General features: G+C 45.0%; 1 protein-coding gene across 4 annotated transcripts in view; it reads left to right on the forward strand.

The window, feature by feature from the left end:
• The first annotated feature begins 3,508 nt into the window (after positions 1–3,508).
• Positions 3,509–15,536, forward strand: part of slc47a1 (solute carrier family 47 member 1) — a 40,297-nt gene continuing 28,269 nt past the window's right edge. Inside the window, exons 1-8 of one of the 4 annotated variants that reach the window (XM_071339885.1) lie at positions 3,509–3,570; positions 6,322–6,525; positions 8,898–9,013; positions 9,387–9,455; positions 10,467–10,615; positions 10,787–10,829; positions 12,947–12,991; positions 15,160–15,257. In XM_071339885.1, the coding sequence (XP_071195986.1) occupies positions 3,561–3,570; positions 6,322–6,525; positions 8,898–9,013; positions 9,387–9,455; positions 10,467–10,615; positions 10,787–10,829; positions 12,947–12,991; positions 15,160–15,257 (734 nt within the window). In that variant the 5' untranslated portion in view covers positions 3,509–3,560. Of the gene's footprint in view, positions 3,571–6,161; positions 6,526–8,897; positions 9,014–9,386; positions 9,456–10,466; positions 10,616–10,786; positions 10,830–12,946; positions 12,992–15,159; positions 15,258–15,536 lie in introns of those variants that run through there. The other 3 variants (XM_071339884.1, XM_071339886.1, XM_071339888.1) reach the window with 3 other exon arrangements.

A 15,536-nucleotide genomic window follows, 5' to 3' on the forward strand; every position in this document is an offset into this window, starting at 1 on the left:
TGAATACTGTATATTACTGTACATCTGAATACTGTATAGTACTTCACATCTGAATACTGTGTAGTACTACAGTACATCTGAATAATGTATAGTACTGTACATCTGAATACTGCATATTACTGTACATCTGAATACTGTATAGTACTACAGTACATCTAAAAACTGTATAGTACTGTACATCTGAATACTCTATAGTACTAGAGTACGTATAAATACTGTGTAGTACTGTACATCTGAATACTGTATAGTACTGTACATCTGAATACAGCAAAGTACCGTATAGTAATACTGTACATCTGAATACAGCAAAGTACCTTATAGTAATACTGTACATCTGAATACTGTATAGTAATACTGTACATCTGAATACTGTATAGTAATACTGTACATCTGATTACTGCATAGTACTACTGCACATCTGAATACTGTATAGTACTGTACATCTGAATACTGTATAGTAATACTGTACATCTGAATACTGTATAGTACTACTGTACATCTGAATACTGTATAGTAATACTGTACATCTGAATACTGTATAGTAATACTGTACATCTGAATACTGTATAGTAATACTGTACATCTGAATACTGTATAGTACTGTACATCTGACTACTGTATAGTAATACTGTACATCTGAATACTGTATAGTACTACTGTACATCTGAATACTGTATAGTAATACTGTACATCTGAATACTGTATAGTAATACTGTACATCTGAATACTGTATAGTAATACTGTACATCTGAATACTGTATAGTACTACTGTACATCTGAATACTGTATAGTAATACTGTACATCTGAATACTGTATAGTAATACTGTACATCTGAATACTGTATAGTAATACTGTACATCTGATTACTGTTTAGCAGTATTGTAGGAGTAGGGATTTTGTCGGCTGTTGGTTTCTGATTAGAGTTGAATCTCACATAGACAGGTCCGCCTTACCTCGTTAAAATGTATTAAACTATGTCAGTCAGTTCATTTAAGAACAAATTCTTATTTACAATTACGGCCTACCCCAGCCGAACCCGGACGATGCTGGGTCAATTGAGCGCCGCCCTATGGGACTACCAATCACGGCCAGATGTAAGACAGCCTGGATTCGAACCAGGGACTGTAGTGATGCCTCTTGCACTGAGATGCAGTGCCTTAGACCGCTGTATCACTTGGGAGCACAGTTAATAACACATGAACTAAACACACATTTACTCTGGACAGTAAACGTTGTCTTTATGTCCTGGATTAAATGATGTATTTCAATGTAACTAATTACTCAGGAGGCAGTAGTAAGGATGGAGAAACTAATGTCAGGTTTCAGAAAGAGGTCATATATACAGAGATAACTATTCCGCCCTGAGACAGTAGAAGAAGCAAATATCAATCCGGAGAGGAATACTCACAGAAAGTCACAGAATTTCAAAGGTTATCTAATGTTGCCTTGTCAGTCTTGGGTTAGTTTCCTGTAGGTTGTGTCTAGAGTGGTGTATCTGTAGTTTGTAGAGGTCTGACTGATCCCTATAAAGACTTTATATCAAGGAATTTATAGCCTTTACCAGAATTACTCTCTCTCTCTCTCTCTCTCTCTCTCTCTCTCTCTCTCTCTCTCTCTCTCTCTCTCGCTCTCTCACACTCACTTTATTGGCATGGGACATGCAATATTGTTCCCACGTCATTTAGTTTTCGGCAGCTATATATAAAAATATTAAATAAAAAAAAGTGATATGAAAAATGTATGTGTCTGTTTTTGTCTTATGTTTGATGGTTGACAGTGAGTTTATAGTGATGTTTTCTGTTGGTGGTGAGGATACAGGAAGTTGTTTTCTGTTGGTGGTGAGGATACAGGAAGTTGTTTTCTGTTGGTGGTGAGGATACAGGAAGGTGTTTTCTGTTGGTGGTGAGGATACAGGAAGTTGTTTTCTGTTGGTGGTGAGGATACAGGTAGTTGTTTTCTGTTGGTGGTGAGGATACAGGAAGTTGTTTTCTGTTGGTGGTGAGGATACATGAAGTTGTTTTCTGTTGGTGGTGAGGATACAGGAAGTTGTTTTCTGTTGGTGATGAGGATACAGGAAGTTGTTTTCTGATGGTGGTGAGGATACAGGATATATTTGTTGTTTTAAGAGGGAATGTGTTAAAGGCTTTTGGTTTTTCTATTTATGTTTTGAGGTTGGACTTTTAGGGAGTATGGCATTTTGGAACGCAGGGTGCACAGATTGGTGTCAGTCAGTACAGTGGGGCAAAAAAGTATTTAGTCAGCCACCAATTGTGCAAGTTCTCCCACTTAAAAAGATGAGAGAGGCCTGTAATTTTCATCATAGGTACACTTCAACTATGACAGACAAAATGAGAAAAAGAAATCCAGAAAATCACATTGTAGGATTTTTTATGAATTTATTTGCAAATTATGGTGGAAAATAAGTATTTGGTCACCTACAATGTGATTTACAATGTGACCTTCTCTGCGGTAGCAGAGAAAACAGTCTGTGACTTGGGTGACTGGAGTCTTTGACAATTTTATGGGCTTTCCTCTGACACCGCCTGGTATGGATGGCAGGAAGCTTGTGACGTACTTTCCCCGTTAGTGGGGGCCTGTTCTGCCCGCCTTTTCCTGTAGTCCACGAACAGCTCCTTTGTCTTGCTCACATTGAGGGAGAGGTTGTTGTCCTGGCACCACACTGCCAGTTCTCTGACCTCTTCCCTATGTGCTGTCTCATCGTTGTCGGTGATCAGGCCTACCACAGTTGTGTCGTCAGCAAACTTAATAATGGTGTTGGAGTCGTGTTTGGACACGCAGTCGTGGGTGAACATGGAGTACAGGAGGGGACTAAGTCCACACCCCTGGGAACCAACTCAGGCCACCATAAACCTACAAACCCCTAGACCATACAAAATCCCCATAGATAAACAAAAACCCTAGACAATACAAAAACTAAACAAACCACCCTTGTCACACCCTGACCTAACCAAATAATAAAGAAAGGAAATATAACTAAAGTCAGGGCGTGACACCATTAAAGAACACCCTCTGTGTTCTGTTATACAGGTAACTCTTTATCCACATTATAGCAGGGGGTATAAAGCCATAACACATACGTTTTTCCAGCAGCAGACTATGATCAATAATGTCAAAAGCTGCACTGTTAGTGGGATTTATATGTTCATATGAATTATTAGAATATTCCACCCTGAAACCATATGATTGTGTGAAATTGATTAGAATCATGATGAAATTGATTGAAACCATAGGATTATTCTAGTGATGTGTGTGGTTTTAGTCAGTCAATTATATATCCGTGAGTGTAGTTTTTAGTCAGAATTAGAGTATAACAATATATCTGTATTTTAGTATCTTAAAGGACAGACTGTCTGAGCAAGATTCGGTGCCGACCTGGGTGGGGGGGCCACTGAGAGCACCTCCCAGGGTCTCCCTATCTTGAGGGAGGACGGGGAGTGAGTTTCACGGACTCCCCTAATCTCTGTCGGCTGGGTAGCTGAACAGTGTGTGCGTAGGATACTGTAACGTTCTTCGTCGGGCGAAAGAGAGGAGGACCAAAATGCAGCGTGGTGAGTATTCATTTTAATAAGAATACTTAAACAACGAACAAAACAATAAACTGACAAACGAACGAAAACGTAACAGTCCCGTATGGATGAACACAAACACAGGAAACAGGAACAATCACCCACAACCCACAATACAAAACAGGCTACCTAAATATGGTTCCCGATCAGAGACAACGACTAACACCTGCCTCTGATTGAGAACCATATCAGGCCAAACACATAGAAACAGACAAACTAGACATACAACATAGAATGCCCACTCATATCACACCCTGACCAAACAAAACATAGAAACAAACAACGCAAAGTATGGTCAGGGCGTGACAGATACCTACTGTTTGTGTGCAAATGTATGTGCGTATGAATTCTGTTTGTGTGCAAATGTATGTGCGTATGAATTCTGTTTGTGTGCAAATGTATGTGCGTATGAATTCTGTTTGTGTGCAAATGTATGTGCGTATGAATTCTGTTTGTGTGCAAGAGTATGTGTGTAAGGAGCTAGTATAAAATGAATGGTTTTTGTACAACTAACCAGCGCTCTCGTAAATAAACTTTCTGACTATTGTAGCCGGACCTCCGTCTGATTCATTTCAACCCGTTTCTTACATATCCTGGGTTTCAGACGGAGTAGTTCATTGAATTGGGTTCATGAGCATTGAGAACATATAATTCTCATAACATGAAGTCTAACAAAACAGCCCCCACAATATTTGTATCATCAATTTCTCTCAGCCAATCATCAGTCATGTGTGTAAGTGCTGTGCTTGTTGAATGTCCTTCCCTATAAGCGTGCTGAAAGTCTGTTGTCAATTTGTTTAATGTGAAATAGCATCGTATCTGGTCAAATTAAGGGTTGGTAACAGGCTGATTGGGCGGGTATTTGAGCCAGTAAAAGGGGCTTTACTATTCTTGGGTAGCAGAATGACTTTAGCTTCCCTCCAGGCCTGAGGGCACACACTCTCTAGTAGGCTTAAATTGAAGATGTGGCAAATAGGAGTGACAATATCGTCTGCTATTACCCTCAGTAATTTTCCATCCGAGTTGTCAGACCCAGGTGGCTTGTCATTGTTGATAGACAACAGTAATTGTTTCACCTCTTCCACACTGACGTTACGGAATTCAAGATAACAATGCTTGTCTTTCATAATTTGGTCAGAGATACTTGGATGTGTAGTGTCAGCGTTTCAAGCTGGCATGTCATCCCTAAGTTTTCTTATCTTGCCAATGAAAAAGTCATTAAAGCAGTTGGCAATATCAGTGGGCTTTGTGATGAATGAGCCATCTGATTCAATGAGCCATCTGATTCAATGAGCCATCTGATTCAATGAGCCATCTGATTCAATGAGCCATCTGATTCAATGAGCCATCTGATTCAATGAGCCATCTGATTTAATGAGCCATCTGATTCAATGAGCCATCTGATTCAATGAGCCATCTGATTCAATGAGTCATCTGATTTAATGAGTCATCTGATTTAATGAATGGTGGAGCTGAGTAGGCTTTTTTCCCAACATTTCATTTAAGCTGCTCCAAAGCTTTTTACTTTCATTCTAAGTGTACTTTCTACTTATTTTTACTCAGTTTAGTTTCTATTTAAAATACATTTGCCAATGTGTTGTGCAGCCAGACTTATTGGCTACTTTGAAGAATCTCAAATATAAAATATATTATAATTTCTTTAATACTTTTTTGTTTACTACAGTACATGAGTTCATATGTGTTATTTCATAGTTTTTGATGTCTTCACTATTATTCTACAATGTAGAAAATAGTCAAAATCCCTGGAATGAGTAGGTGTGTCCAAACTTGTAGAAATATAACAAAACCATTTGACATAAAAACATGTGAGATCAAAGGTTAAAGTGCATTCAAGAGGAGGCGGATCGATGGCTCAACACAACACACACACTGCTACAGCCATATTCTCAGTCATTCATTAATCAGATGTTGTGAACCACAACTCAGACCAGGGCTCAGAGAGTACACTTAGGCATTCCTCAACAGATTACTGAGTCCTGTAACACACAAACCCCTCAGCCTAGCTTGGCCACTTACAGCGACAAAACATGAGCCTGTTTGTGGCTCTCTCCCTCTCTTACTCTTTGATTCTCTCTCTCTTCTCTCTCTCTCTCTCTCTCTCTCTCTCTCTCTCTCTCTCTCTCTCTCTCTCTCTCTCTCTCTCTCTCTCTCTCTCTCTCTCTCTCCCCCTGTGTTCCTCTGGGAGGTAGTAGACTATTTAATCAGTTACAGGGACGTGTGTGTGTGTGTGTGTGTGTGTGTGTGTGTGTGTGTGTGTGTGTGTGTGTGTGTGTGTGTGTGTGTGTGTGTGTGTGTGTGTGTGTGTGTGTGTGTGTGTGTGTGTGTGTGTGTGTGTGTGTGTGTGAGTGTGTGTGTGTGTGTGTGTGTGTGTGTGTGTGTGTGTGTGTGTGTGTGTGTGTGTGTGTGTGTGTGTGTGTGTGTGTGTGTGTGTGTGTGTGTGTGTGTGTGTGTGTGTGTGTGAGTGAGTGAGTGAGTGAGTGAGTGTGTGTGTGTGTGTGTTTCTCTGCCTCTATGAACTGACTGACTGTGCTATGTTACCTCACAGGGCACGTAATCTCTCTTTCTGTCCCCCTCTCGCTGCCCTTTTCTCTCTCTCTCTCTCTCTCTCTCTCTCCCTACTTTCTCACTCTCCGTCTCCCTCTCTTATGCTCCCTTTCTCACGCTCCCTCTCTCTCTCTCCCTCTGTCTCTTTCTCTTGGCTGAATGGAGAAGGCAGAATTTGTAGGTTCGTTGCCGGGGCCTGGCCTGGTTGCTGGGGATGTAGTTGCCTTGTCGGAGGTGTTGCGGGGTACAGGCGAGGAGCCGGCGGAGGCAGTGGTCAGTTCCAGACTGTTCCGCTGTGTGTGTGTCCGACGCTGGATACCCCTGGCCTACAGAGAGGAACTCTACCATGTACTGAGACTCACAGGACCTCTGGTGAGACACAAACTGTGTGTGTGTGTGTGTGTGTTTGTGTTTGTGTGTGTGTGCGCACGCGCATGTTCAGCGTAGTTCAGTCACTGTCTGACTGAACAACCTTTCCTCCCAGCAACTAGAGTTATTGTAATGGACTGTTGTTATAGATACACTACATGGCCAAAAGTATCTGGACACCCCCAAATCAGTGGAATCGAGCACAAAGTCATGCAATCTCCATAGACAAACACTGGCAGTAGAATGGTCCATACTGAAGAGCTCAGTGACCTGCAACGTGGCACCTTCACAGGACGCCACCTTTCCAACAAGTCACTCAAAATGTTCTGTCCTCAGTGGCAACACTCACTACCGAGTTCCCGAACTGCCTCTGGAAGCAACGTCAGCACAAGAACTGTTTGTCAGGAGCTTCATGAAATGGGTTTCCATGGCAGAGCAGCCGCACACAAGCCTAAGATCACCATGCGCAATGCCAAGCGTCGGCTGGAGTGGTATAAAGCTCGCCGCCATTGGACTCTGGAGCAGTGGAAACGAGATCTGTGGAGTTATGAATCACGCTTCACCTTCTGGCAGCTCGACGGACAAATCTGGGTTTGGCGGATGCCAGGAGAACGCTACCTGCCCAAATGCGTAGTGCCAACTGTAAAGTTTGGTGGAGGAGGAATAATGGTCTGGGGCTGTTTTTCATGGTTCGGGCCCCTTAGTTCCAGTGAAGGGAAATCTTAACGTTACAGCAGACAATGATATTCTAGATGATTCTGTGCTTCCAACTTCGTGGCAACAGTTTGGGGAAAGCCCTTTCCTGTTTCAGTGCCCCCATGCACAAAGCGAGGTCAATACAGAAATGGTTTGTCGTGATCGGCATTGAAGAACTTGACTGGCCTGCACAGAGCCCTGACCTCAACCCCATCGAACACCTTTTGGATGAATTGGAATGCCGACTACGAGCCAGGCCTTATCTCCCAACATCAGTGCCCAACCTCACTAATGCTCTTATGGCTGTATGGAAGCAAGTCCCCACAGCAATGTTCCAACATGTAGTGGAACGCTTTCCCAGAAGAGTGGAGGCTGTTATGGCAGCAATGTTCCAACATCTAGTGGAAAGCCTTCCCAGAAGAGTGGAGGCTGTTATAGCAGCAATGTTCCAACATCTAGTGGAAAGCCTTCCCAGAAGAGTGGAGGCTGTTATAGCAGCAATGTTCCAACATCTAGTGTAAAGCTTTCCCAGAAGAGTGGAGGCTATTATAGCAGCAAAGTGGGGACAAACTCCATATTAATGGCATTGATTTTGGAATGAGATGTTCGATGAGCAGGTGTCCACATACTGTTGGTTATGTAGTGTTTGTCTGGAGTCACTGTCACTTATAGATGCAACACAGAATCAAATCAGTAACACATTCATTGCCCCATCATAAAACCAGTCATAGCACCTTCATTAAACCAATCATAAGACCTTTATAAAACCAGTCATATCATTGTTATGAAACCAGTCATAAGACCTTTATAAAACCAGTCATAAGACCTTAATAAAACCAGTCATAGCCCCTTTATAAAACCAGTCATAGCACCTTCATAAAACCAGTCATAGCCCCTTCATAAAACCAGTCATAGCACCTTCATAAAAACCAGTCATAGCCCCTTCATAAAAACCAGTCATAGCACCTTCATAAAACCAGTCATAGCACCTTCATAAAACCAGTCATAGCACCTTCATAAAACCAGGCATAGCCCCTTCATAAAACCAGTCATAGCACCTTCATAAAACCAGTCATAGCACCTTCATAAAACCAGTCATAGCACCTTCATAAAACCAGTCATAGCACCTTCATAAAACCAGTCATAGCACCTTCATAAAACCAGGCATAGCCCCTTCATAAAACCAGTCATAGCACCTTCATAAAACCAGTCATAGCACCTTCATAAAACCAGTCATAGCCCCTTTATAAAACCAGTCATAGCACCTTCATAAAACCAGTCATAGCACCTTCATAAAACCAGTCATAGCACCTTCATAAAACCAGTCATAGCACCTTCATAAAACCAGTCATAGCCCCTTTATAAAACCAGTCATAGCACCTTCATAAAACCAGTCATAGCACCTTCATAAAACCAGTCATAGCACCTTCATAAAACCAGTCATAGCCCCTTTATAAAACCAGTCATAGCCCCTTTATAAAACCAGTCATAGCACCTTCATAAAACCAGTCATAACATTGTTATAAAACCAGTGTTACCCATGAGATCATGTTTCAGTCTTGTCTTGGCAGAGAATACACTGTTAGCCTCACATGAAATACGATTGGTGCCGCAGGACAGAACTCACTCTTGGTGCATGTGTGTGTGTGTTGTGTGTGTGTTGTGTGTATGCGAGCAAGCGCGTCTGTTACAGCTGGTGGCTCGGATCCTGAACTTCTTGCTCCCGTTTGTCATCACCATATTCTGTGGTCACCTTGGCAACGCAGAGCTGGCGGGATACGCACTGGGCTCTGCGGTATTACCCACAATTATCTACTCTGAGTAGTTCTCTGACTGGCGTGTATAACCAATCACATGATAGATTTGGTGTGATCTCTAAACACGTTGCATGTTGGACTGACATGAATTTAAGTTGAAATTATTATTATTTTATAAATAAAGATTTGAAAAAAACATGTTGCAGTTAGACAGACAGACAGACAGACAGACAGACAGACAGACAGACAGACAGACAGACAGACAGACAGACAGACAGACAGACAGACAGACAGACAGACAGACAGACAGACAGACAGACAGACAGACAGACAGACAGACAGACAGACAGACAGACAGACTCTATAATATTGTGACTTCATAATAAGATTTGTTGTTGTTCTTCCTGTCAGGTGATCAATGTGACCACGACCTCTACGGGCTATGGACTGGCTCTGGCCTGTGATACACTCGTCTCTCAGGTTAGGCCCTCTGTGTGTGGGTTAGGCCCTCTGTGTGTGGGTTAGGCCCTCTGTGTGTGGGTTAGGCCCTCTGTGTGTGGGTTAGGCCCTCTGTGTGTGGGTTAGGCTCTCTGTGTGTGGGTTAGGCCCTCTGTGTGTGGGTTAGGCCCTTTGTGTGTGGGTTAGGCTTTCTGTGTGTGGGTTAGGCCCTCTGTGTGTGGGTTAGGTCCTCTGTGTGTGGGTTAGGCCCTCTCTCTGTGTGTGTGTGTGTGTGTGTGTGTGTGTGTGTGTGTGTGTGTGTGTGTGTGTGTGTGTGTGTGTGTGTGTGTGTGTGTGTGCGTGCGTGCGTGCGTGCGTGCGTGCGTGCGTGCGTGCGTGCGTGCGTGCGTGCGTGCGTGCGTGCGTGCTTGCGTGTGTTGGTTTTGCTTGAGAGGACCAGAAGTTCACACAAGGATAGTAAAAAAAGGAAAATTCTGACAAGTGGGGTCATTTCACGCAAGGAAAAAGGCTATTTTAGGTTTAGAGGTTAGGGTTAGGGGTTTGGGGGTTTAGGTTATGGTTCGAGAAAACATTTCATGGGAATCAAAAATGTGGTCCCCACAAGGTGTGTGTGTGTCAGAGAGGTGTATATAGTTTGTGTGGTTGAAAGGCCTGTTATCCTCAGTGTGTTTTATTTACTGTTTAATGATGTTGTTCCTTTACTGCCTCACCCTGATCTGTTTCGCCTGTCTGATTATCTCCACCCTCTTCCTGGCGTCGCCCATCTTCCCCATCATCCCCAGTGTATTTATACCTGTGTTCTCTGTTTGTCCGTTGCCAGTTCGTCTTGCTTTGTCAAGTCAACCAGCGCTTTTGTTCTCAGCTCCTGCTTTTCCCAGTCTCTCTTTTTCTCTCTTTTGTGTGTGTGTGTGTGTGTGTGTGTGTGTGTGTGTGTGTGTGTGTGTGTGTGTGTGTGTGTGTGTGTGTGTGTGTGTGTGTGTGTGTGTGTGTGTGTGTGTGTGTGTGTGTGTGTGTGTGTGTGTGTGTGTGTAGACATTTGGCAGCAGTAACCTGCACCGTGTGGGGGTGATCCTGCAGAGGGCAGTGTTGATCTTGCTGCTGTTCTGTCTGCCCTGCTGGGGCCTCCTCATCAACGCCCACAACATCCTACTAGCCATGAATCAGGAGCAGGAGGTGGCCCGGTGGGAAACACTCACACAGATACACACACACACTAACAAACATGCACACACACACACACACACACACACACACACACACACACGCACGATGTGGATGTTGGCTCAAACATAAATGTCTGTGCATTGTGGTTCGTAAAGAGCTGACTGTTTGTTCTGTTGTCTCCCCGTCAGGATCGCCCAGCTTTATGTGACGCTTTACCTGCCTGCTGTTCCTGTGAGTAACACTGTCTCCAACCAGAGGACTGAGATAGAGCCTGAACAGGGACATAGAACAGTCTAGACACAGCCTGATTGTGGACAGTCTAGATAGAGCCTGGTTGAGGACAGAGGACTGAGATAGAGCCTGGGTTGGGACAGAGACCAGTCGAGACAGATCTTGGGTGGGGACAGAGAACTGCGGTTTAGTCTGGGTGGGGACAAAGGACAGTGTATATATGGTCTAGGTGGAGACAGATGACAGACTAGATAGAGTCTGGGTGGGGGCAGAATACTGAAAGAGGACTGAGATAGATCTGGGTGGAGATAGAGGACTAAGAATGAATGTCCCCATCCAGGCTGTACGTCAGTCTTCTGTCCCACCCAGACTGTATGTCAGTCCTCTGTCCCCACCCAGGCTGTATGTCAGTCCTCTGTCCCCACCCAGACTGTATGTCAGTCCTCTGTCCCCACCCAGGCTACATGTCAGTCCTCTGTCCCCACCCAGGCTGTATGTCAGTCCTCTGTCCCCACCCAGACTGTATGTCAGTCCTCTGTCCCCACCCAGGCTGTACGTCAGTCTTCTGTCCCACCCAGACTGTATGTCAGTCCTCTGTCCCCACCCAGGCTGTATGTCAGTCCTCTGTCCCCACCCAGACTGTATGTCAGTCCTCTGTCCCCACCCAGGCTACATGTCAGTCCTCTGTCCCCACCCAGGCTACATGTCAGTCCTCTGTCCCCACCCAGACTGTATGTCAGTCCTCTGTCCCACCGAACTCTAGCAAGACTGTCATTTGTCCCCACACATGTTCTATCTCAGTCTGTCTCAGTGTTGCATCTGTAATACGAGGGATCTGTCTGGAGTCTGACTGATCCATCTGGGGTCAAAGTATTCCATCTGGGGTCTGACTGATCCATCTGGGGTCAAAGTATTCCATCTGGGGTCTGACTGATCCATCTGGGGTCTAAGTCTTCCATCTGGGGTCTGACTGATCCATCTGGGGTCTAAGTCTTCCATCTGGGGTCTGACTGATCCATCTGGGGTCTAAGTCTTCCATCTGGGGTCTGACTGATCCATCTGGGGTCTAAGTCTTCCATCTGGGGTCTGACTGATCCATCTGGGGTCTAAGTCTTCCATCTGGGGTCTGACTGATCCATCTGGGGTCTAAGTCTTCCGACTGGGGTCTGACTGATCCATCTGGGGTCGAAGTCTTCCATCTGGGGTCTGACTGATCCATCTGGGGTCTAAGTCTTCCGACTGGGGTCTGACTGATCCGTCTGGGGTCTGACTGATCCATCTGGGGTCTAAGTCTTCCGACTGGGGTCTGACTGATCCGTCTGGGGTCTGACCTATCCGTCTGGGGTCTGAGTGTTCCGTCTGGGGTCTGACCTATCCGTCTGGGGTCTGAGTGTTCCGACTGGGGTCTGAGTGTTCCATCTGGAGTCTGACTGATCCATCTGGGGTCTGAGTGTTCTGTCTGGGATCTGAGTGTTCTGTCTGGGGTCTGAGTGTTCCGTCTGGGGTATGAGTGTTCCATCTGGAGTCTGACTGATCCATCTGGGGTCTGAGTGTTCTGTCTGGGATCTGAGTGTTCTGTCTGGGGTCTGAGTGTTCTGTCTGGGGTCTGAGTGTTCCGTCTGGAGTCTGACTGATCCGTCTGGGGTCTGAGTGTTCTGTCTGGGGTCTGAGTGTTCCGTCTGGGGTCTGAGTGTTCCGTCTGGGGTCTGAGTGTTCCGTCTGGAGTCTGACTGATCCGTCTGGGGTCTGAGTGTTCCGTCTGGAGTCTGACTGATCCGTCTGGGGTCTGAGTGTTCCGTCTGGGGTCTGACTGATCCGTCTGGGGTCTGAGTGCTCCGTCTGGAGTCTGACTGATCCGTCTGGGGTCTGAGTGTTCCGTCTGGAGTCTGACTGATCCGTCTGGGGTCTGAGTGTTCCGTCTGGAGTCTGACTGATCCGTCTGGGGTCTGAGTGCTCCGTCTGGAGTCTGACTGATCCGTCTGGGGTCTGAGTGTTCCGTCTGGAGTCTGACTGATCCGTCTGGGGTCTGAGTGTTCCGTCTGGAGTCTGACTGATCCGTCCGGTTAGTTCAAAACGACTGACATCATTACTCTTCCACCCCTCTCCTCCTTTCACAGGCTATGTTCCTGCACCAGTTGCAAACAGCTTACCTACAGAACCAGGTATTGTGTGTGTGTGTGTGTGTGTGTGTGTGTGTGTGTGTGTGTGTGTGTGTGTGTGTGTGTGTGTGTGTGTGTGTGTGTGTGTGTGTGTGTGTGTGTGTGTGTGTGTGTGTGTGTGTGTGTGTGTGTGTGTGTGTGTGTGTGTGTGTGTGTGTGTGTGTGTGTGTGTGTGTTTGTGTGTGTGTGTGTGTGCTACTGTGTGTGCTTTTTTGCGTGATTTGTAACTTATTTTGTACATAATGTTTCTGCTACCAAAAAGAGCTTGACTGAAAAGAGCTTCTGGATATCCGAACAGCGATTACTCACCTCGTACTAGACAAAGATGTTTTCTTTAATGAGTTGGACGCAAAGGATTTACTTCAGACACCCGACAAGGCCCAAATCCCCGTCATTCTCATGAAGGAGAGACAGATATATCGGGGACGTTGGTCGGGGTGCTTTGTAAGGATCCGACGGCGAGTGGTAAATCTGCCTCTACCATCAGTCTTATTACCCAACGTACTATCGTTGGATAACAAAATGGACGAGCTATCATCACAAATATCCTACCAACGGGACATTAATTATCTTCTGTTCCACTGAGTCGTGGCTGAACGACGACATGGGTAACATACAGTTGATGGGGTTTTCGCCTCGTCGATAGAACTGCTGCCTCCGGTAAGACAAGGGGTGGCGGTCTGTGTATATTTGTAAACAACAGCTGGTGCTCTATCATGAGGTGGAGTATCTCATGATAAATTGTAGACCACACTAAGACTGCACTCAATGAGCTGTATACGGCCATAAGCAAACAGGAAAACACTCATCCAGAGGTGGTGCTCCTAGTGGCCGGGGACATTAATACAGGGAAACTTAAATCCGTTTTACCTCATTTCTACCATCATGTTAAATGTGCAACCAGAAGGGGAAAAAAACTCTAGACCACCTTTACTCCACACACAGAGACTGACTATAATTATATCCTCCTGATTCCTGCTTACAAGCAAAAACTAAAGCAGGAAGTACCAGAAGTGGTCAGATGAAGCAGATGCTAAACTACAGGACTGTTTTGGTTAGCACAGACTGGAACATGTTCCGGGATTCTTCCGATGGCATTGAGGAGTACACCACATCAGTCAATGGCTTCATCAATAAGTGCTTAGATGACATCGTTCCCAAAAGTGACCACAGGTACATACAACAGCCAGAAGCCATGGATTACAGGCAACATCCGCACTGTGCTAAAGGGTAGAGCTTTCAAGGAGCGGGACTCTAACCCGGACGCTTATAAGAAATCCCGCTCGCCCTCCGACGAACCATTAAACAGGCAGAGTGTCAATACAGGACTAAGACTGAATCATACTACACCGGCTCCGACGCTCGTCGGATGTGGCAGGGCTTGCAAACTATTACAGACTACAAAGGGACGCACAGCCGAGAGCCGCACAGTGACACGAGCCGAACAGATGAGATAAATTACTTCTATGCTCGCTTCGAGGCAAGCAACACTTAAGCATGCATGAGAGCATCAGCTGTTCCAGACGACTGTGTGATCACACTCTCTGTAACCGATGTCAGTAAGACTTTTAAACAGGTCAACATTCACAAGGCTGCGGGGCCAGACGGATTGCAATTTCTCCGGATATTTTGGAGGCATTTCTGAACATGGCGCCAATGTAAACTGAGGTTTTTGGATATAAATATGAACTTAATCGAACAAGACATATATGTATTGTGTAACATGATGTCCTATGAGTGTCATCTGATGAAGATCATCAAAGGTTAGTGATTAATTTTATCTCTATTTGTGCTTTTTGTGACTCCTCTCTTTGGCTGGAAAGATGTCTGAATTTTTCTTTGAGTTGGTGGTGACCTAACATAATCGTTTGTGGTGCTTTCGCTGAAAAGCCTATTTGAAATCAGACACTTTGGTGGGATTAACAACAAGATTACCTTTAAAATGGTATAAAATACATGTATGTTTGAGGAATTTTAATTATGAGATTTCTGTTGTTTGAATTTGGCGCCCTGCACTTTCACTGGCTGTTGTCATAACATCCCGTTAACGGGATTGCAGCCAGAAGAAGTTTTAAGGGCTTGTAAGTAAGCAATTCACTGTAAATTCTACAGCTGTTGAATTCGGTGCATATGACAAATAGAAATGGATTTGATTTAACTGTGTCTCCCAGGGGATCATCCTCCCTCAGATGTACACAGCAGCAGCAGCTAACCTCATTAACCTGGCTGTCAACTACATCCTGCTCATCAGCCTGGAGATGGGAGTCATGTACTGCACTAGCTTCCTCTCCTGCTCCTATCCTCTTCTTCTTCCTCTCCTGCTCCTATCCTCTTCTTCCTCTCCTGCTCCTATCCTCCTCTTCTTCCTCTCCTGCTCCTATCCTCTTCTTCCTCTCCTGCTCCTATCCTCCTCTTCTTCCTCTCCTGCTCCTATCCTCCTCTTCTTCCTCTCCTACTCCTATCCTCTTCTTCCTCTCCTGCTCCTATTCTCTTCTTCCTCTCCTACTTCTATCCTCTTCTTCTTCCTCTCCTGCTCCTATCCTCTTCT

The sequence above is a fragment of the Salvelinus alpinus genome, chromosome 13, assembly GCF_045679555.1.
Source record: "Salvelinus alpinus chromosome 13, SLU_Salpinus.1, whole genome shotgun sequence".
Classification (NCBI taxonomy): domain Eukaryota; kingdom Metazoa; phylum Chordata; class Actinopteri; order Salmoniformes; family Salmonidae; genus Salvelinus; species Salvelinus alpinus.